General features: G+C 50.0%; 1 protein-coding gene across 1 annotated transcript in view; it reads right to left on the bottom strand.

The window, feature by feature from the left end:
* Positions 1 to 22,438, bottom strand: part of LOC137418487 (unconventional myosin-Va) — a 129,321-nt gene that overhangs the window by 12,314 nt on the left and 94,569 nt on the right. The window contains exons 18-29 of the mRNA XM_068104559.2: positions 9,479 to 9,590; positions 9,112 to 9,323; positions 8,541 to 8,697; positions 8,140 to 8,379; positions 7,739 to 7,975; positions 7,542 to 7,635; positions 7,290 to 7,438; positions 3,776 to 3,904; positions 3,548 to 3,649; positions 2,979 to 3,062; positions 2,590 to 2,817; positions 19 to 113 (exon numbers count right to left, since the gene is read on the bottom strand). Of these exons, the coding sequence (XP_067960660.2) occupies positions 19 to 113; positions 2,590 to 2,817; positions 2,979 to 3,062; positions 3,548 to 3,649; positions 3,776 to 3,904; positions 7,290 to 7,438; positions 7,542 to 7,635; positions 7,739 to 7,975; positions 8,140 to 8,379; positions 8,541 to 8,697; positions 9,112 to 9,323; positions 9,479 to 9,590 (1,839 nt within the window). The remainder of the gene's footprint in view (positions 1 to 18; positions 114 to 2,589; positions 2,818 to 2,978; positions 3,063 to 3,547; positions 3,650 to 3,775; positions 3,905 to 7,289; positions 7,439 to 7,541; positions 7,636 to 7,738; positions 7,976 to 8,139; positions 8,380 to 8,540; positions 8,698 to 9,111; positions 9,324 to 9,478; positions 9,591 to 22,438) is intronic.

The raw sequence follows: 22,438 nt of genomic DNA, 5'->3' as shown, positions 1-22,438 counted from the left end.
ATTTTTAAAGTTAATGACCTGTTGGCCTCGTACAACTTAAAATAGGCATTCCTGAGATCTTCCTCGCCATGAAGATCATCAATATTTTGCAGTGTAATATTCATAGCTGCGTCCTGCATACAAAAGGGAAAATAGATGCTCAAGGAATGGATTGCAAAAGCAAAAAATAAAGAAACATGCAGAGGCACATACGCAATGCCTCACGACAAGGCAGCACTTGTTTACACATATGCACACCAATGGTCATGAAAGAGCAGAACGAGAACGGCATTCGGAAGAGAGCATACAGTCACGTGAAAAAGTAAGTACACCCCATGTAAAGTTTTGACTTTTTCAACATATTTCAACATACAGCTATTTGATCTTCATTTCAACAATATTGACAGATAAACGTGATATAATATAACAAATATCATGAAACATTTACATTTTGTAGTCCATTGTATAATTTAAATAAACATAAATGCAAATTTCGCATGTGGAAAAAGTAAGTACACCCCGACTTTTATCACTACTTCAAATACCTAAAATTAGAATCAGGTGCACCAGCTCAGGTGCAAATGATTAGAACATCGTTAGAGAGGATCTTGGAGGAACCTGTCTTATTTAAACCTCAGACATTTAGTTTGGTTTGCTCTTTGTTGTTGGTGTGCGGTGTCACCATGCCTCGATCAAAAGAGCTCTCTGAGGCCTTCAGAAAGAAGGTTATAGATGCCTACGATTCTGGGAAGGGATTAAAAAAGATCTCCAAACAATTTGAAATCAATCATTCGACTGTCCGGAAGATCATCTACAAGTGGACAAGATTCCAAACAACTGCCAATTTGTTCAGGCCAGGCCGCCCCAGCAAGTTCAGCCCGAGAGCAGACCGCAAGATGCTGAAAGAAGTCTCTAAGAACCCCAGAATGTCATCACGGGACCTGCGGGTAGCTCTTGCCACTGTTGATGTCAAAGTGCACGAGTCTACCATTAGAAAGAGGCTGCGCAAATTTGATCTACATGGGAGGTCTGCCAGGAGGAAACCTTTACTGTCCAGAAAGAACATCAGCGCAAGACTAAAGTTTGCCAATGAACACCGAGGGAAAGACCAGCACTGCTGGAACAATATGCTCTGGACAGATAAGTCAAAGGTAGAGCTATTTGGCCACAGTACCAGAAGACATGTTTGGCGAAAACCAAAGACAGCATTTGACCACAAGAACCTGATACCAACTGAAAAGCATGGTGGTGGAAATATTATGGTTTGGGGCAGCTTTGCTGCATCAGGCCTGGGCAGCTCACCATCATAGAATCCACTATGAATTCTTCATTGTACCAGAGGGTGCTTGAGGATAATGTGAGGCCATCTGTCGGAAAGTTGAAGCTCAACCGAAGGTGGACCTTGCAACATGACAATGACCCTAAACATACCAGTAAATCCACCAAGGAATGGCTGAAAAGAAAGAAATGGAGGGTTCTGGAATGGCCAAGTCAAAGCCCGGATCTAAATCCCATCGAGATGTTGTGGGGGGATTTGAAACGAGCTGTGCATGCAAGAAACCCCTCAAACATCGCACAGCTGAATGAATTCTGCATGGAGGAGTGGGCAAAAATTTCTTCCAGTCGATGTCAGAGACTGGTAGACAGTTATAAGAAACGCCTACTTGAGGTTGTTTCTGCCAAAGGGGGCAATACCACCTGTTAGAGCCAAGGGTGTACTTATTTTCCACATGCGAAATTTGCATTTATGTTTATTTAAATTATACAATGGACTACAAAATGTAAATGTTCCATGATATTTGTTATATTATATCACCTTTATCTATCAATATTGTTGAAATGAAGATCAAATAGCTGTATGTTGAAATATGTTGGAAAAGTCAAAACTTTACATGGGGTGTACTTACTTTTTCATGTGACTGAACCTTGACTGACTTTTTCATGTGAACAACAACTCTGCCAGGCTGACAGTTTACGTTTTGTATACTACTGATAGGCCGGATATGGATTTGGACATGAACCAAAACCGAATCGGCTTGTTACTCAACTCATCCACCTAGTTGTCACAACTCGTGCACAACTTTTTGAGATATCGTGCTATATATCGTTTTTTGCCCTCTCAATGGTGAAGAATCACTTTAAATAATACTCAGATCTAGATTCGGATCCACACCAAAATCGAATCATTTCGTCCGTGTCATGTACACAACCTTTCCACCAAATTTCGTCTGAATCCCTCCAAAACTTTGAGACATCCTGTTCACAGACAGACAAGCAAACTGACAGGGGTGAGAACATAACCTCCATCCATCTTCAGTAGTGGAGGTTATAGGGGGGAATAAGCAATGAATAAACAGACAAAATGAGGTGACAAATGGATGCACCGAGAGAAAATAATTCCAGGCCAAAGGTGAAAAACTGGCTCGGCTGCATAACTTAAGGTCAATGGTGGAAACGGGAGAGGCCATGATCTGACAATGGGCAGCATATTTTAAACCCTTTAGGAAAAAGCTCATTGCTGATGAAAGCAAATTCCAGTTGAGGAAAGAAGGATGTCAAAGAATGAAGGTTATCCAGGAATTGATTACCTAAGCTCAATCTGCAACTCACCTGCTGACTTGCATTGCTGATCAGTTCAGCTTTCAATTTCACCACTTCGTCACGTCGAATGTCCAGTTCTTCCATGGCAACCTTAAGCTGTGCCAGCACAGTTTGGTATGGCTGGCTCCCAGGAGTAACTTGCAATTGGTTCTCCGCACTGGAAGAGTCAGCCAATGAGACGCGGAGGTTTTCAAGGTCTTGCTTGAGCTGCTGGTTTGCCTTTTGTAGGTCCTGGAGCTGAGATTCAGTGGGATGTGTTGACATTATAAAGAACAAAGTTCAATTGCAAAATATGAAGTTATCAAGCAAAAAAAAAAAAAAGGTGTACCCAAACAATGGATTTGTGCAAACAAAGTAACAAGACTCATTTTCTGTTAAAAGAAAACTTTACAGAATACCTTAAGGGCTCCATATGCATTCATTTCCTGGTGGTGACCAGCAAGTTGTCCAGCTGAATGAGAGTCCACGTCTTCAACAGCACTCTGAACATAATGTGAACAAATATAGTCAAATACCATCAGCAATGACCTACTTTGATAATAGTTGAACCAGATATAAACTTGGCGCAAGTCTTTCACGAATCGGCTGGCTAGGCCTGATGTTCGACTAAAGTTGGTGCAGGAATTTAGAACTTGTTCAGGGTGCCGGCGATAGCTCACCTACTCTTCGTGAAGGACACCGTGGGACCTTTAACGTCCACCAACTAATGTCGGCAGACAGGACACCCATTTTAACGTCCGGATGGACGACAAACACATTGATGAATCACCCTGTCTGTGAAACACCTGGGCCAAGATTCAAACCCAGGCTAACCAAATTAAAGGCAAGTGTGGTCCTTTGAAAACAATGAATTACAAAATAAAAAATTCAAAATGAGCTCCAATTCATGAACCAAACACATGCTTTGTTGCACCGATAACCTTGCCCGTGGTCAAGCTTCAAGCTGTTCGATCCTCATCCAGCCTACCTTGCTCGTGGCAAGCTGCATCTCAAGGTCTCTCACGTAGTTTCTGAGCCGCTGGACAATTGGCATTTCCAAAGCAGCCTTCTCCAACTCCACCTCCTGGATCTCCAAAGCACAACAACATTTTTATTATCCAATGCAGACAAAAAAATATATACGTATCCTTTTGTCGCTGTAAGGGCTCGAAGAAAGGCATATGTCCTGCCATACTTAAAGCAATTTTATATTAACCTCTTGACGGCTCCAATCACTGAGGTCGATCTCTGATGTCCAATGTGAGCTGTAAGCAGTCTCGGATTCCACGCTGCTTACATTCGACCCAGAGCGAGTGTGGCCTGTCCTGGAACCAATGGAACCAGTCTACGGAAGGGACATGACCAGAACACTGGCTAAGATGGGCAGTTATATGTAGAACTGGTCTTGCTAGTGTCAATATGAATCAGTGGACCGGTACAACAACGGATGAATTCAACAAAAGGATGAGGTATGCTAACCACAGTGAGAAGCAAGGAGAACACTGATGTTTCGGGCAATGACCCTTCTTTACAGCAAAAAGAGTTAATGCCCAAAAATATTGGGATTGATCAATACTGAGCATCTTTTAGCTTCAATATTGATTGATATGGTTGCTAGCTGGGACTATGGCAAAAGCCCAAGACCACTGCCTCCACATGTTGAGCCGGTGCTGCGCAACAGGACAGTGCCAAGTAGTGGTTGGTTTACTACAAGTCTGGAGCACCTTCTCCTTTCTCACAGTTTGGCACCCTATGTAGCACATAAAATACATTGATGAGGACACCAGGAGCCCCACTGCTGTGGGAGATCAAGAGGGTATGGTACCTGAGCTACTGGGGGTTCAACAAGGGTATCGACATGTGTGGACAGTCAAAGAATTTAAAAGTCTGAATGGTCTCAGGGTGCACACTGTCACATTTCATGTGAAGCATGTTTCTGTTAACATGAAACTGCAATGGGATGACAAAGAAGCATTTAATATGGCTATGCAAGAAGCCAAACTTGTGCAAAATGGGTGTAACAACCTCAATCAGGTACTGGAGGGAGTGAGTGATCGCTGTGCATTCCTTCAAGTCAATTAAAGGGGAGTGGAGGCAGATGGCCTACAAAAGTTTGGTAAAACAAACTCTTGCCAAATCGATCAAAGCAATAAAAATCTCATCGATGACACGATCTAACTGAGACGATAGGATGAACGTGAACGATGGATTGATGGCCAAATCCACCACTGCCCCAGTTCAGAAGGGGACCTTGAACCAGTCACACGCCTGTCTGGCTGAAGACCATGTGGCCATCCCCTATGGCCTATGCTGTGGGATGGAGAATTGCACCGAGAAATATAGTAGTGGATGACAAACGAGATGGTTCGGTCCCTATATTGTCGACCCAAGGTAACAGGGCATGACAATTACCATTGACGGGAAGGCGAAGCGATACACGATTGATGCATCTCTCGGATGTTCAGCTTGAGAGAGAAGAACCTGAATGTGTTTGACAGCAGCTGACAAATTGAAGTATTTTGATGTGCAGCTCCAACCAAAGGGTGTGGCTGCCTCTCATGGGGCCATCTTGGAGAATGGAATGAAGAATCTGCTAGCTGGGACTCCATAGGTTGGATATGCAAGTGCGCAATCACGTCGGGTTGTGCACTTGTGCTTCAGACTACCAAAAGATAAGCCTGTGGCTGACTAATGGTGGACTGGGTCTACCCCAGTGTTTCATGTCCCCATCCTGTGTGAGAATAATGAAAGGTTAGGAAAGGTTGGACACAGCCGTTGCGTGAAGGATGTCGAAGGGATGAGCTTGGGAGATGTGATTATGGCTTGGAATGAGTGCTTCCCTACACTACGAGGATGAGCACCGCAGGTCTGTAACCACCAAACAGGTGCACAAGATCTGCGTGCAACCCTCTTATCATTAAACTGCCAAAATCAAGACTGTCTGCTCACCTTCACTCCTTCATTCCTCTTTTCTCCCGCCTCTGGAACAAACTCCCTCACTCTCTTCAATCCCACTCCACCCTCCAGGTCTTTAAAACAGCTGTTCACCACCATCTCTTATCTTCCCCCATCCAAAACCTTGATCTTTTCTACCCCCGCTAATTTCACCCCAAATCCTACACTTTTTTTGAAATACCAACTTCTGTCCTGGAAGTCCTTGGTGTCCTTGTGTTTTATACCTCGCCCACCCCCCCCCCTCCCCGTCTCCCACCTCCCCTCTCCCACCCCCTCCCCCTCTCCCACCCCTTCCCCTTCCAACGCTTCCTCCCCCCAAGCCCTCTCCCTCCCTCACTTCTCCCTGCTCTCAAATGTTATGTTTGTGTGCTTCCCCTTCTCTCCCCATCTTGTCTTCCGCTCCCTCTTTTTATATATTTTGTTTTTCTGGTTGATTTGTTTGTGAAATAAATGTTAGCTCTTTCACGAGCCTCGATTCAGTATACAAAAAAAAAGGAAGAAAAAAAAATCCAACAGGTAATGACAATATTCAGGGCAATCTGCTCCTTAGCACATCGAGTCACCTGTGGTAGACGGGGTGCCAATGCCTGGTACGATGTGGGCTGCCGCACAAAGGAAACCCTATTTCACATCTTCCAAGCATGCATCAGGACATCTCACCAAGCATGCAAGACGCTATAGTCAGATGGGACAACGAGGTTTCATGCTTCGTCTGCGCTAGACTATGGCAGTGTGAGTACCGAGCACTCGGGGAACCTATAAGGAAGGAACACCGGATAGTATTGCATCAAATCAAGGAAAACTGGTAGTTCTTGATTCACAGAAAAAGAGCAGTAGACTGGAGCTGTCATGGGGAGAATGGCTACAAGAGATGGTACTATGAGAATCCTGAAATTCGGGATTAGGGGCCAAAAAGGTTTCATGTGACCGAATCTACATGATAACCATCAGTTGACATGGAGTGTGGGCGATTGAAATGGGGGTCTATGCTCCGTAACCTGGCCTGACAAACATTGACATCTGATTCATCTCGGTAAAGGTGGAAAGATTTGCGAATGCCAGTCTTCAGACAGTCCACACTAAGAAGTCCACGGCATCAGCAAGGGCCTTGGCTGGTTGCTGCACTTTAATTGATCGGGATGCACAGCCAAAGGAGAAAGGCCCAGTCGGGCAAGTTGGGGATGCTCGCCATCCGAGTGTAAAGATGCATGGAAAACAGTGGCTGAAAGAGTTATCCTGTCAGGGAGATTGGTGCCCAGAGACAAGGGGACCTGTCCCATGACGTACAGGTAAGCAAGGTTGGGACAAGTAAACTGAATGTCTAACGATAGCCAAAATGCCTCGTTGCACGAATGAATGAACGAGTTTTCCACTGTCCCTTTCAACTATTTAGCGAAACCCCAGGCAAGGGAACAGGCTTGGAATATTCAGTAGGGAAAGGAAAGGCCCTTTTGAGCTCGAATCTAACCTGCCTCATTGTTAGTTTTGATGAGGTACACCACAAGTGGAAGGTGTGCCAAACTTGTGCACAAAGATACCACTACTCATCCAAAGCATCACTCAACCGCTGATCTGTGAATACAACTCGGACACCACCCATGCTCTCTTTTGCTCTGACAACGGGTCAACACCAACAAACGTCAACTTCTTGCTTCTCAAGGTGGTTAGAATACCTCAATCGACGTCCTGCCGATTTCACCTATCGTTTCGAGATGTGCGGTTAAATGGCGGCGGCGACAGCAGTCTACAAAACTTTACATTGAGCAAACAGACACCTTTACGAAGTCCATCTCTTCACGCAGGTTTTCGTGGCGCTGTTCCAGGCGAGAGAACTCTCGAAGAAGACCCTGATGTCTGGAGCGTTCTTCCTGTAGGTCATGCTGTAGTTTACGAGTCTCCTCAGCAAGTCGCGTTTCCATCGCTTCTGCAGTTCAGTCCATGCACGGAACACACCAATTATTACAAAATTGTTCAAGGTTGTTTTTTTTTGTAAATTTAACGTGAGGTATTCGATCATAAACATTCACCGAGATGCTGCTTTTCTTTGTCCTCAAGCAGGTGCGTAAGTTCTTCATTTTCCTTCCTCTGGAGGGTTGTCTGCTCCAGAAGGCCAGCCACCATCTGAAGCAACAATACAACTTGTACAAAAGCTTGAAAACAAATTCAGGGATCTATGGAAAAAACAACAAAATTATTATAGGTGGAACCAAAGCCGAGTTACAACCTTGTCGGTTTCTTCCTTGTAGCTCTGTGCCCTCTCATGCTCAGCTTGCCAATTGGACTCGGTTTTCTCTAACTCCTCCCGCAAGCTCAAGGCCTCCTCTGCCAGATGTTCTGTAGCCCGAGCCTTGCAAAGAACCTGCTGCAGCCCTTCGAGTTCCGCATGAAGCTGCTGTATTTCCGCATTCATCGTGGTCTCTTTGGTTACCATTCGCACAGTTAGCGAATTGTTCTCGCGTACCTGTTGGTAGAATCGTAGCAACTAGGGCAAGGCATTGCTTCCCCCGTCTAAAACAGCATCCTTCAAAGAAACGGTATTGAATGTGACTACGGCTTTGTGCTTGATCAAAAAAAAATGTCCTCTTTGTGCTGAAAACATCTTCAGGTAAAATAAAAAATGGGCACCTGCTCATTGACCTTCAGTTGCAGCTGAACAACCTTGTTCTCCATGCCACTGTTGAGCTGCTTGTAGTGTTCCACCGAACGGGCCTCGATGCGCAGACTGCGCAGCTCACGGCGTGCGAGCATACGGCGCACGCAGCACTGCAGAAATACCACGGCCGTATGCACCCTCAAGTACTTTCGACGCGTGAGCCAACCACGTACCCAGCTCTGGATCATTATCGACTTTTGTTCACGCAGCACCTGCAAGGAGAGCAAATCAAGATGGATGGACCCTCGATTAGAACCCAATAAATTCCACTCTTATATTCACGAGATTGGAATATGGAGAATGTATCGCATCGCTGCAGTTCCGTCTTTGGCACCAGTCGATCCTCCCTCCAGAACAAACCATGCAAACACACCTCTCTGTAGTAGCACCTGGCAAACATGCCACGAGTAAAACTTTGGATTGTGATTGTGGCCTTTCTCAGTGTGAGGAGCCAACGACGTGCCATATGCCTGCGGTAAGCCGCTTGAATCTTGATTGCTGCATGTAACTCACGTAGCAACTGTGCCTGCCTAGAACAGACACAGAGGGAGAATGGCGAGAGGGAAGGAAAAACATGGTGTATGCAAAAGTACAGGAAGTAGACGTCGCTTAATAAAAACACCTTAGGAATTGTATAAGAAGATAAATTACACAGTACAAGTGGTCACAGAGTATCCACTTGGTCACCACAGGCTCAGAGTAATGAATCCTACCTACTACCCCCTCATTCCCACCATACCCCTCAACTGTCGCTGCACTACAAAGTTCTATCCTGGTGCTGCACAGTAAGAATAATGCACATCAGATAAAGTTTGCATCAGATTTCTCACTACGGTCTTCTCTCAAATGACTACAACCATCCCACGTTAAACTTGCTTTGATTTTGTTTTAATCCAACACAACTTCTTTATAAAACCACTTGGCATTGTGGCCTATCTTTGTACCTGCGAGCCTGTTTGCCACGGATGAGACACTGCAGGTTGATGGTGACACGACGTAGATGGATGTAGCGGCGTCGCTGTAGCCAGCCACGGACGTGCCTCTGCACAGTCACGCAGGCTGCATTCAGATGCTCGGAGCGCAGCCGTTCGAGAAAAGCCACCTCGCCGGCACGGAACAAGATCTTGGTCTTTCCAAACTGGAACCGGTCTGGCTTCTAGAACAATAGATGTGCAAGACTATAATTGTTTATCAAAATTAAAGAAATGCCTTTATGCACATATTTACATGAATAGCATTGCAAGGCCAGAAAAGGTGTCGGGTGTGGATGTGAGGCAACAAAAGAAAAGAAAAAAAATGAAGGTACTTCACCTTGATGAGGTCCTCCAGCACATTCTGCACTGTGAGCTTGATGTTGCCAGGTACCACGTATACACTTTTCAAGAGGATGCGATATCGATCGTAGAACTCCTCGTACATCCACCTGTGAAACAGGATAATAATATGATTTCATTTTGGTAAAGTAGGTAACCAGGATTCTGATCAGCAACTGCACCAGATGAGTTATTTACGGATCAATATGGCTGCACGCACAAAGTGTTTCAGTCAACTTCCACAATGCAATGCAAGCACGGAAAGCAGCAAATGAACACCCCCTTAAGGAATGAGAAGAGCAGAATATGTACTGGGCAAATTGATATAATGCATGTAAATACAGTATTTTAGTTGGAACAGTTGTAGATTCTTCACACTTTGGTGGTTTTCCTGGCTCCATCAGATGCTCTTCCAAAGATTCGAGTTAATTTGCATTGGTTCGCTCCTCGACTTGGCCGTGTGCTCACGAGTCATAGGCCATCCACATTCTCACTTCCTTCCTCCTCCCTCTCCCTCCCAACATGATCAATAATAAATATGATTATTTAAAACTTACTCTGTACACTCACAAGCCCCAAGTATGTCATTCCCATCGGTGTTAAGAAGCACCCAAACCAGATACAGTGTCTTCCGCAGGGAAGTCTACCCGATACATCCAGCTCCCACTTCAATAAAAGCTCTCAAGCTTTGTGTAGTTTCATGTCCTGAATATGTCCTTTGCCGAAGAGCTGGTTACCATTATTTGGTAATCATTGTTTCAATGGCAGACATCCATTAAATACATCACAAAACCTAAAATGTTCGTAGGATGCATTTCACAAGTGGGGCGGGAGGGGGTGAGAAGGGGGGTTTGGGGGAGGAAGGGTTTTTTTTTTGTCAATAGAAAAAAACAGTTGGTTCTTGTATCTAATAGATTGCCAAGTTCCTTCAGTCATCCATGGCTTCAGTATTCCTTTTTTGAGTGCGAATTTTCAGTTAATGGAAAATATTTATCATACAAAACATGAAATGCAATTCAAGCTCAAAAGGCAGTATTAGGATCCTCCAATTCCCAAGTAACCTCAACTTATTCTTAAAAGCATCAACACTTTCCTGTGTTACACATCTAGAACATATCTCAGGTTTTACTCATATTTTGGTCTGCCCTACATTTCAATGACATAATTTGAAATATCAGTAAATGGTCTGAAATGTTGCAGTAAAAACACCAACGATGATAGGTAACTCGTATAGATTAGTGAAAATATATATATATTATATATATATACGTATATCAATGTGACAGCTGTAATATAAGTTGGTTTGGTTATCAACAGTAAAAAAAATACTAAATGATAAAGTATTTAAATCCTGTGTATGCTTATTTGTGTCACAATTACAATATGAAAAGTCACCCATTATGTGTACAATAACTTGTTTTTTTCCTTGTCAAACGATTCATGGCAAACGACTCAAAAAGCTTCGGTAACAAAGAGCTGATTGATACTCGAGGTCCCCCACCTTTTAGATGGTACGAGGAATAGATCCGTGTCATATGAAAGCTAAATCTTGAACGTTTTTTGAAATATCAAGTACACCAGCCAAGTTACCAAGATGGTTGCCATGACAACATAATTCAGCCAATCACAGCTGTGATCTAATCAGGTTAAGATAATGTCATGAGGAATAGATATCTGCACTATGAAAGTTAAATGTTTAACGGTTTTTTAAAATATCATGTACATAAAAGTACATGGACAGATGGTTGTCAGAGCTCATTTTTATATCCCCAATCTCCAACCTTGTCAGAGGGCCGGGGGGAAACAAAAGTAAATTTTGCATCCAGAGGTTTATAAATAACTCCAGTAATATTTTTGGCATGTAACTGACTAATTTCTATAAACAGAATCACAGTGTGTCAATACAAAAATAGCTAATAAAAATAGAACCACTGGACCTGTATCTCTTCTGGGCCCTGGCCTAATGTAACCCAAATTTGGTAGCATTCTGACTGGTGGGTCTGGAGAAGAATATATTTGGTATTTACTAAGTCGGCTAAACTAAGTTTACTAAGAATTTACGAAGTCGGCCATTTCGACACACTTCAGGTTACGTGATCGGCATGGGCTCCGCAATTTAACATCAGGACTTTGTCCTAATGCTGTTACTCAAATTCGGTAGCATACTGACTGGTGGGTCTGGACAAAGAATTATTAAGGTATTTACATGATTTTATCAAAAATTGACCAAGACAGCCATTTTGACACTTATGGGTACATGACCAAAACGAGCTTTGTAATCCCCATTACCAGTCAGGAATGGAAGTTCGCTACCAAATTTCAGCAGGATCAGCCCAGCGGTTTGGCCAGAAAAGTTGAAAAGGTGACGGACGGACAGTGCACAATGACAATACCTTATCTGGAATTTAAATTCCAGATAAGGTAATAAATCATTCCTTTGACCACGAGAACATGTATTGCATACATACTGCACATTGCGACACCACCACCTGATTTTTGTCAACTACTTTGACAAATATTTGAATATTCTCATAAATGAAATGTATGACTTATCTTTCAGTCAAGTCGCAGAAATGTCTACATCATCAAAACTAGAAGGGCACTCGGTAGTGCACATACCTCCTCCAGGCTGAACAGTTTATGGTTTCTATCCCACTGATAGGCCAAATCCAGATTCGGCCCATCAGTGGATAGGCCGAATAGGATTTTGGTTCAGGATTCCGACCAGAACCAAAATCGAATCGGCTTGTTCTCGTCACCTAACCAACTCGTCCACCAAGATTATTCATAACTCGTCCACAACTTTTTAAAATATGTTATATATCGCTTTAAGCCCGATCTCTAGATGAAAAAGAATCACTTCAGAAATTAAATAATTCTCGTATCCAAATCCATATGCAGACATCACCAAAAACGAATCGATTAGTCCTCGTCACACACCCAAGCTCTCCACCAAGTTTCGCCCAAATCCGTCCATAACTTTTTGAGATATCCTGCTATGTATCATTTTTGTCCCTATCTCCCAATGGCGAAGAATCACTTTAAAAAATTATACAAGCCGGATCCGAATCCAGATCTTCACCAAAATCTAATCCTTTAGCCCTTGTCACATACCCAAACCTCTCTGCTAAATTTCGTCTGAATCTGTCCACAACCTTTTGAGATATCTTGTTCACAAACAAACAGACAAAGACAGACAGAGACAGACAGACAGGACAGGACAGACACGAAAACATAACCTCCAACCATCTTAGGTGGTGGAGGTAATAAAATGTAAGTGATTCAAAAAAACTAGCTACAGTTATATCTGAGAATTTTTTGTAATTAAAAGGTCTACAAGAGAATGTGACATCAACAGGACATCTAAATCGATTTTCAAAAAAAAAAAAAATTGCCCCAATTGGAAATCAAAAAATCTAAGACCGAGTGATCCTGTGGACCATGAAGTAGAAGGGCAGTATCGGGTTTCAGAGCAATCGGTTGGTAAATAAGGGACGAGCAGGGATCCAAAGTTTGGGGGTTAACCCACCCCCCCCCCCCCCTTTCCCAGGAGCCCCTATGATCGGAAATTGAAAAATGTAAGCCAGAGTGATTTTGCGGGCTACTGTACTGTATTCATTTGTCCAGTTTCAGAACAATCAGCCAGGTGATAAGGGAGGAGTAACAAAAATAGCACAAAGTTAACGGATGTATGGACGACCGGTCTGAAATGACATCACGATCCATTTTACAAGTTTATCTCTTCAAGAATCGAGATGAGATTACCTAATAATCAACTTCATAATACTGTTGTGGATATGAGAATGGTGTTTTTTTTATTGTTTTTTTTAATTGTATTGAAGGAACTGCGCTCCAACGCGAGTCGAAAGAATTGACGCGACCAAAGACGGAATTCGTCCGAGTTGCTTTATTGAAACCAAACAGCTCAGGTATTCTCACAAGCCCGTTTTTTGGGCAACAATATATATACACATTTATGTCGGGAAGTTTGCCCAGCAAAAGCTATACCGGGCATGCCCGGGTATCAAGGGCGAGCCTTGGAAAGGCGAGTCTGGACCTGCCCGGGCGTGTTTGGCTGCGGCCTGGCAAGTCGAGGCTGGGCGCTCTGGGCGAGCACTGGAAAGGCGATAGCGGGCATGCCCGGACGCTCTGGGCGAGCCCTGGAAAGGCGATAGCGGGCATGCCCGGACGCTCTGGGCGTGCCCTGGAAAGGCGATAGCGGGCATGCCCGGACGCTCTGGGCGAGCCCTGGAAAGGCGATAGCGGGCATGCCCGGACGCTCTGGGCGAGCCCTGGAAAGGCGAGAGCGGGCATGCCCGGGAAAGACGAGACCGGGCGTGCCCGGGAGGTTCGGGCGTGCCCGGGAACAGTGAGTCCGGGCATGCCCGGGAGAGGCGCGTCTGGCCGTGTTCTGGCCGGTGCAAGGCGATTATGTACATCCAGCGGTAACCGCTACACACGCCCCTCCAGAATCGACCTGCACCGGCAGGGTCAATTTAAGGGGGGTCCGGATGACCCGGCCGAAGCGACCCCTGGAGGGTCGTGGGGAGGGGTCTGACGTGGTGGTGGGTGGTCAAGCGGGGGGAACTGTGGACGGGGGGCGGCCTCGCCGCGGAGGAAGGGCCAACCGTGGTGGTCGGTCGACGTCAATGTGCGCCGGTTTGAGGCGGTCCACAGAAATCCGGTCCGGCTGGCCGCCGAAGTCGACGATGAAAGACTTGTCGCCCCGTCGCAGGACCCGGAAGGGCCCGTCGTACGGCGGCCGGAGTGGCCCCCGGTGCGCGTCATGACGCACAAAGACGTACTCCGCTGTGCGAAGCGCCGGGGGGACGTAGGACTGGGGGCCACCGTGGCGGGACGTCGGCACGGGGGCAAATCGTCGGGCGGCCTCCTGGAGGTCCGAGCGCTGGCGAGCGGCGGACCAGGGACTGGTAGCGTCAGGCACGAATTCGCCCGGGACGCGGAGTGGCTGGCCGTAGACGAGCTCGGCGGCGGACGCCTGGAGGTCTTCCTTGGGGGCCGTGCGAAGGCCCAAAAGGACCCACGGCAGCCGGTCGGCCCAACCGTCGTCCTGAAGGCCGGCCATGAGTGCGGCCTTCATGGAGCGGTGAAACCGCTCGCACAACCCATCCATTGGCTTGGGGGTGGTAGGCCGTGGTGCGGTGCAGTGTGACCCCCAACGAACGGGCGACCGCGCCCCAAAGCTCAGACGTGAACTGTGGGCCGCGGTCGGACGAGATGTCCGCTGGTGCGCCGAAGCGCGCGACCCAGGTGGCGATGAACGCCTGCGCCACGTCGGCGGTGGTGGTGGAGGTGAGGGGCACGGCCTCCGGCCACCTGGTGGTCCTGTCCACCATGGTGAGCAGGTGGGTGAACCCCCGCGAGGGGGGCAGGGGACCCACCAGGTCCACGTGGACGTGGTTGAAACGCCGTTCAGGCACGGCGAAAGGTGCCAGCGGGGCCTGGGTGTGGCGGTGGACCTTGGCTCGCTGGCAGGCCGTGCAGGCGTTGGCCCAGTCGCGGATGTTTCGTCGAAGGCCGTGCCAGACGAAACGCGCCGACACCAGCTTCTGAGAAGCTTTCCGGCCCGGGTGAGAAAGGCCGTGGATGGAGGCGAAGATGCGGCGCTGCCAGGAAACGGGCACGATGGGGCGAGGCTGGCCCTGGGAGACGTCGCAGAGCAGGACGGTGCCCGCGAAGGGGATGTCGGCCAGGCGGAGGCCCGTGTCCGCCACGCGGAGTGCCTGCACCGAGGCGTCGGTGGTCTGGTCGGCCGCCATGAGCGTGAAGTCCACGCCGAGGTGGACCGCGTTCGCGCTGGCCCACGAAAGGCAGTCGGCCACGGCGTTGTCTTTGCCGGCGACGTGCTGGATGTCCGTGGTGAACTCCGACATGGCGGAGAGGTGGCGCTGCTGGCGGGCCGACCACGGCTCCGTGACCTTAGCCATTGCGTAGACCAACGGCTTGTGGTCGACGAAAGCCGTGAACGGGCGGCCCTCCAGGAGGTGTCGGAAATGGCGAACGGCCAGGAATAGCCCGAGCAGCTCGCGGTCGAACGTGCTGTAGTTTAACTCGTTCGGTCGGAGTTGCCGGCTGAAAAAAGCGAGTGGCTGCCAAACCCCGTCCACCCATTGCTCATGGACGGCGCCCACCGCGTAGTTGGAGGCGTCCGTAGTGAGGGCGATGGGCGCGTTGAGCACCGGGTGAGCCAGCAGCGTTGCGTCGGCGAGGGCCCGTTTGGCACTGGCGAAGGCCGCGTCCATGGCCGCGGACCAAACAATGTCATGCTTGGCCGGCTTGCCCCGGAGGGCCTCATAAAGGGGCCGCATGAGCTGAGCAGCGCGGGGCACGAATCGGTGATAAAAATTCACCATGCCGAGGAACTCTTGGAGGGCCTTGATGGAACGGGGACGTGGGAACGTGGTGATGGCCTCGACCTTGGTCGGCAGCGGCACGGCCCCGGTCTTGGTGATGCGGTGGCCCAAAAAGTCAACGGTCGTCGCGCCGAAGTGGCATTTGACCGGGTTGACAATTAAGCCGTGCTCGCTGAGGCGACCGAACAGTGTTCGGAGGTGGAGGAGGTGCTTGCGCGGGACGTGCTGGCGACGAGGATGTCGTCCAGATAGACGAAAAGAAACGGCAGGTCGCGCAGCACGCCGTCCATCAAGCGCTGGAACGCCTGGGCCGCGTTCTTGAGGCCAAACGGCATCCGCAAAAATTCGAACAGGCCGAACGGCATGATGACGGCCGTCTTCGGGACGTCGGCCGCCTGGACAGGTACCTGGTGGTAGCCCCGTATCAGGTCAATTTTCGAAAAGATGACCCGTCCCGCCAAACGGGCGGAAAAGTCCTGAATATGCGGGATCGGGTACCTGTCGGGGGTGGTAGCGTCATTGAGACGGCGGTAGTCGCCACACGGGCGCCATCCACCCCCCGGCTTTGGCACGATGTGCAGTGGCGAGGCCCACGCGCTATCGGAGCGCCGCACGATGCCGAGGTGCTCCAACGTGTCGAATTCGGCCTTTGCCACGGCGAGCTTGGCTGGGTCGAGGCGGCGGGCCCTGGCGTAGACCGGCGGGCCCGTAGTGGGTATGTGGTGCTCGATCCCGTGCCGCACCGCAACGGCCGAAAACGTCGGCCGCGTGAGGGCCGGGAATTCCACGAGCAGGCGAGCGAACTCGTTCGTTGCCGGGAGGGCGCACGCCAGTTCGGTCGGCGCGGAGCTGCTCATTGTGCACGCCAGGGAGCTGAAGGTCTCGGCGTGGACAAGGCGACGTCGTTTGACGTCGACCAGCAGCCCGTGTGCGCAGAGGAAGTCGGCGCCCAGCAAAGCCACGGGGACGCTGGCGGTAACAAAAGTCCATTGAAAGCGCTGGCTGCCGAAGCAGAGGGTGACGACGCGTGGGCCGAAAGTGCGTATGGCCGAGCCATTAGCAGCGACCAAAGAGGGGCCGCAAACTGCGTCCAGCCTGTCCTGCTCGGAGGCAGGTATGACGCTCAGTTGGGCGCCGGTGTCGCACAGGAAACGCCGTCCAGATGCTTTGTCCCGAATAAACAGCTAGTTGCCCGAGTGGCCGGCGCTCATGGCTGGGAATGAACACCGGCCCGGCCGTTTCCCGACCTGCCGAAAGTGCACGGGGGCCGGCACGTCCGAGCCTTGTGTCCGAACCTGGCGTGGTAATAACACCACGCCCGGTCAGGTGGAGGCCCCGGCCGTCGTGTCGGAAGCGGGCGGTGCGGCGTGGCGGCCGCCAGTTGCACCGGCAGTTCGGCCTCCAACCGCGCAGGGCGCTCGGGCGTCGCCTCGGACGGCGGCGGGCTCCAGGTAACCGCGCCGATGTGCTGGCCCGCCGAGGAGATCTTATCGGCTTCCCTGGCGAGGGCGCGGGAATCCGTGATCAACGTGCCAGCCAGGGCGAGGCGTACCGGGTTAGGCAGCTGACGGAGGAACAGCTCCCGGAACAGGAATGCCGGAGAGTGCTCGCCGAGCAACGAGAGCATATAGTCCATGCGCTCGGACGGGCGCGTGTCGCCGAGCTCGGGCAGGTCAAGCAGGCGCCGTGCACGTGCTGCCGGTGAGAGGGCGAAAGCGCCGAGGAGGAGCGTCTTCAGCGCGTCGTATTTGTCAGCAGCTGGCGGGTGCTGGAGGCTCAAGGCGCGGGCCGCGGTGGCGGGACCGAGCGCCGCCACAACATGGTGGAAGCGGGTGTCGTCCGCGGTGATGCCTCGCAGGGCGAACTGGGAGTCCGCCTGGGCGAACCAAACAGCCGCGTGAGTCTCCCAGAAGGTAGGCAGTTTAAGCGTCACTGCCGTATCCATGTCGGTAGGTCACCAATGAAGGAACTGCGCTCCAACGCGAGTCGAAAGAATTGACGCGACCAAAGACGGAATTCGTCCGAGTTGTTTTATTGAAACCAAACAGCTCAGGTATTCTCACAAGCCCGTTTTTTGGGCAACAATATATATACACATTTATGTCGGGAAGTTTGCCCGGCAAAAGCTATACCGGGCATGCCCGGGTATCAAGGGCGAGCCTTGGAAAGGCGAGTCTGGACCTGCCCGGGCGTGTTTGGCTGCGGCCTGGCAAGTCGAGGCTGGGCGTGCCCGGGCGCTCTGGGCGAGCACTGGAAAGGCGATAGCGGGCATGCCCGGACGCTCTGGGCGAGCCCTTGAAAGGCGATAGCGGGCATGCCCGGACGCTCTGGGCGTGCCCTGGAAAGGCGATAGCGGGCATGCCCGGACGCTCTGAGCGAGCCCTGGAAAGGCGAGAGCGGGCATGCCCGGGAAAGACGAGACCGGGCGTGCCCGGGAGGTTCGGGCGTGCCCGGGAACAGTGAGTCCGGGCATGTCCGGGAGAGGCGCGTCTGGCCGTGTTCTGGCCGGTGCAAGGCGATTATGTACATCCAGCGGTAACCGCTACAGTATAGTACATTGTAAAATATCGCCCTCCTTCCTCCCGTTGTGTATAAAGGTCAAAAGGGCGTCCCGTAATTAGGTCATCAACAATCACGTTAGCCAATCATAGATTTCCTCCTTGTTGGTAGTTTATTTCCTTATTCTGTGTATTAGGCTAAGGCTTTGTCTTCCATTAATTAATACTCCATTGCACCGAATCAATTAAGAATAGCTCCCCTTCAATAATTCCATTTCCCAGCCAAACTCTCTATCTCTGGGTAAAGCAGTTCACTAGCGTGGGGTGCGCGCCCTCTCATTTCGCTGCTATAGTGAATATGTGCTCCGTGCTCTGTTTGAACAGGAGGGGCGGGGTCGCCAGGGAGAGGCAAGCCCAGGGCTCGCCACGAGGGGCGTGCCGTCGGCGCCATGCCCAAATAAGGTGACAAGCCTGTGAGATTGCCATACAAGGTCACGAAACAGAGCACGGGGGGGAGGGCGGTACCGAAACCGACGAGGGCGTGTCACACCCGCGCTGAAGGTATGAGAGAAGGGTGCGACGATCGCTGGGAGAAGATACACCAGAGATACGGCAGATGAGTCCAGGTGCGTAAGAGGGTTGGCAGTCCACCGGGAGAGAGTTGAGAGTTGCACCGGAGTTGCGTGAGAGATACGGAAAGCCTTTGGGTGGTTGTTGCGTGAGAGATACGAAAAGCCTTTGACAAAGAGCCACTTCAACCAGCCCCGTTTCAACCAGCCGCGTGAAGCCCTGACGGGGCAGCGAGTGACCCTGCCGGTGTGCGGTGTAAAGCCGAATACAAGGAGCTGCCGGCTCCTCGCTTCCCGCCCGGAGTGGACCTGCTCGCTGTGCCCTGCGATTCCACCTGCTCATCCCTCCAAACGATTCCTGCCCTTCGATCCTTTTGCGTACGTGAGTTTGTTTTGTTTGTTTTGTCCTGGGTAATAAGTTAAGCCTGTTTAGTTAAGCTAGTATTTTCAGTGTCTTTCTGGTCCGTCCCTCTTTCTGCTTTATTTTCTTATCTTTCCTTCTTCCTTGGTTTCTTTGGTCCTGTACATAGCAATAAATTATATTCGTATTGCAAAACCTTTTTGTCTTCTTCTTCTTCTTCACATCCGTGTCGCCTTTGTCTTTTCCCTATTGAATATCTGTGGCGCGATTTTGGCCAACGTTCAGGAATGGGGTTAGTCGGGGTAACTGTTCGGGCGCGGCGGCCATCAGCTCGGCAAACAACATCCCAGCCGCGTCCGTAACAATTGGTAGTCAGGAGTTGGGATTCGAACCTGGGACTAAATTTATTTAGCCCAAATTTTGGGACACCAATTGTACTATTGGCCGTAACAATTGGTGCCAGGAGCGGGAACGGACCTGAAGCGCTTCGTGCGCTCAAATTACGAGTGGGCCGAAATTTGTCTTAACATCCCAAATTGAGTCGTGCCATGGACAATCAAGGCGATCGGATGCAGGTGGGTGAGCTAGAAGAGGGGTTAGGGGTAACCCAGGACCACAGGGAAGAAATGGAGGAGAGCAATGAGGAGGTGGTTGACGGAGTATCAGGCACACAAAATGGCGCCCTCGCGCACATGGTTGAAGAGGCACAAAATGGCGGCGCTGCGGCAGCCGAGACCGCAGCGCTGGGGAAATTGGACCTCTTCGCAGCGCAGATGATGGGGTATATGAAAAAAATGGCTGAAAAATCCAGCAGGGACATTGACAATAAATTTGAGGGTTTAGACAAGAAATTTGAGGGGTTAGACAATAATTTAAAGGGGTTGGACAATAAATTTGAAGGGTTAGACAACAGGATAAAAGAGGTGAAGAATGGGTTAATGGGGTTGGAAAATACAATGAACGACAAATTGTGGGAAGTAGGGCAGCAATCCGCCCGGGAAATCAAACGGATGGGGAACCAGATAGAGAAGGTGAAAATCGGGTTAGAAAGTAAACTGGATGCTCAGAGGGATGAATTGGAACAGATGAGGGTGGCATCTACCAAAGAGATGGGAGAAATGGGAGAGAAAATAAGACGAGGTGTAAGCGAGGAGGTCTCGGGGGTACGTGAAGAGGTAAAGCAAGGTGAGAAGCGTATGGAGAAAGAGGTGAGGAATAATACGGCTAGGTTACAGGGGGGAATAGAGGGTCTGACGAGGGGAGTAGAACAGCTGACAGTGGGACAAAAGGAACTCGTGGACCAGGTGGAAAAGAACACTGCAATAATTGGGGGGTTAAAAGTGACACAAAAAGACATCAAGAATGAATTAATAGCGACAAAGAAGGAATGTCAGATGGTACATGAGGGGTTGACGAAGAGGTTGGAAGAGGTGACAGAAGTAATGGAGACGAAGGACCGAGAGGTGAGGACGCACATAGAAACGGTTAAAGTGGCGTTAGAGGAAGAGATAGAGGGGGCGCACCGGGAAATGGAGGAGGTAAAGGAAAAATTAGAGGAGGTGGAAGAGGGGGTGAGTGAAATTAAGAAGAGACGGAGGGAAACAAAAAAAAGAGATAAAGGAGGAGGTGATGGATTATGTACAAGGTCTGTGCTCAACTCATAATGATGTACTTGCTGACCAAATAAAAAGTTTGCAGATGGCAGAGGAGGAACGGAGACGAGGTGCCAAGGTGAGTGGCGATATACGTGGAAATGTATATGATGTGAGGGGAGCTTCAGTCGGCTTGGGGGTTGATTTGGATCCGGGTGTTTGTGAGAGGCCGTTGGTGAAGTGTGCGACAGGTACGGAGTACGAGAGAGGAGGTGTGCGAGAATGTCCGACTCTGGGGTGTGTGAGGAAAAAGTGCGCGCCGAGGAGTGAGTGTGCTGTTGAGAGTGAGTTGGTCATAGCGCGTGTGCGAGGGAGCACATGGAAGCGCGTAGTGGGGAGTGTTACAGAGGATGTAACGAAAGAGTGCACACCTGTGGTGAGTGTTACGGAGGGATGTAACGGGAGAGTGTGCGCAAGAGGATGCGCGAGAAAGGTGTGTAGCGGACGGGTGCATGAGGAAAGAGTGCGCTGTCAAGAGTAAGGGAGAATGCACACCTGTGGTGAGTGTTACGGAGGGTGTAACGGGAGAGTGTGCGCGAGAAAGGTGTGTAACGGACGGGTGCATGAGTAGAGAGTACGCTGTCGAGAGTAAGGGTGAGTGCGCGACCGAGTGTGGAGGTGAGAGTAGTAAGAGTGACACGGAGCGTGAGTTGGTTGTGGCAGGTGAGAGAGGATGTACACCTGGAATGGAAGGATGCACACCTGGAATGGTAGAGCGTGTGTGGGAATGCACACTTGAGTTAGTAGTGAGGCACGTGGTTGGGTGTGCAAGTGAGAGCACACCTGTGGTTGTCACAGAGGAGGTGACCGAGGAGGGGGCGCGAAGAGGTGTGTTGGTGAGGTGTGCAATCGACGAGTGTGTGCAAAGGTGTGTGGTGGTCAGGTGTGTGCAAGTCTGTGAGCGAAAGAACGAGTGCAATAACGAAGTACGCGGGGTGTACGGGCGGCGTTGGAGCACCGAGCTCGGTGAGGGTGAAAGGGGTCGCGTATGCGTGTGAGCATGCAGGTGAAGCATCGACGGTAACCGGGTTAGCGGTTAGAGCGACGTATAGCTGAATCGGGCCTTCGGTGCGAACCGGGCAGCTTTGCGTGCCGTGGGGATCCGCGGCGGTTTCGAAAGAACCGCCGTGCGAGATCCACGCCGGGCCGCGCTTTGAACGGCCGCGTCCGTGCTCCACTAAGCGGAGCGGGCGGCCCTGTAGGAAGGGTCGTCACGACAACCCTTTGTGGTTGAGGCGTTCCGGCAGGTCGAAATCGGGCCATTGGACGGCTCCGTGCCGAGATGGTGCGTGGGATCTCGGCCCGGGTAAGCCCCCGTCCCTGCACCGAGTGCCGGACGCATCCAGCCGCTGGCACCAAGCAACCCGCATTCATTGCTTGGCTTTACGAAGCCGAGCTTTAGAGATGAATTGGCGCACCGAGAGGCTCAAGTGAGTAGACGTGTGACGAGGATAGTGTTTTGGACCCGAAATTAAAAAGCAAAAATTTGATGATTGGCAAAGGA

This window comes from Myxine glutinosa, chromosome 2 (assembly GCF_964187855.1).
Source record: "Myxine glutinosa chromosome 2, kmMyxGlut1.1, whole genome shotgun sequence".
Taxonomy (NCBI): domain Eukaryota; kingdom Metazoa; phylum Chordata; class Myxini; order Myxiniformes; family Myxinidae; genus Myxine; species Myxine glutinosa.
The sequence above is the reverse complement of the archived record's forward strand: the minus strand, read 5'-3'. Positions and strand labels throughout refer to the sequence as shown.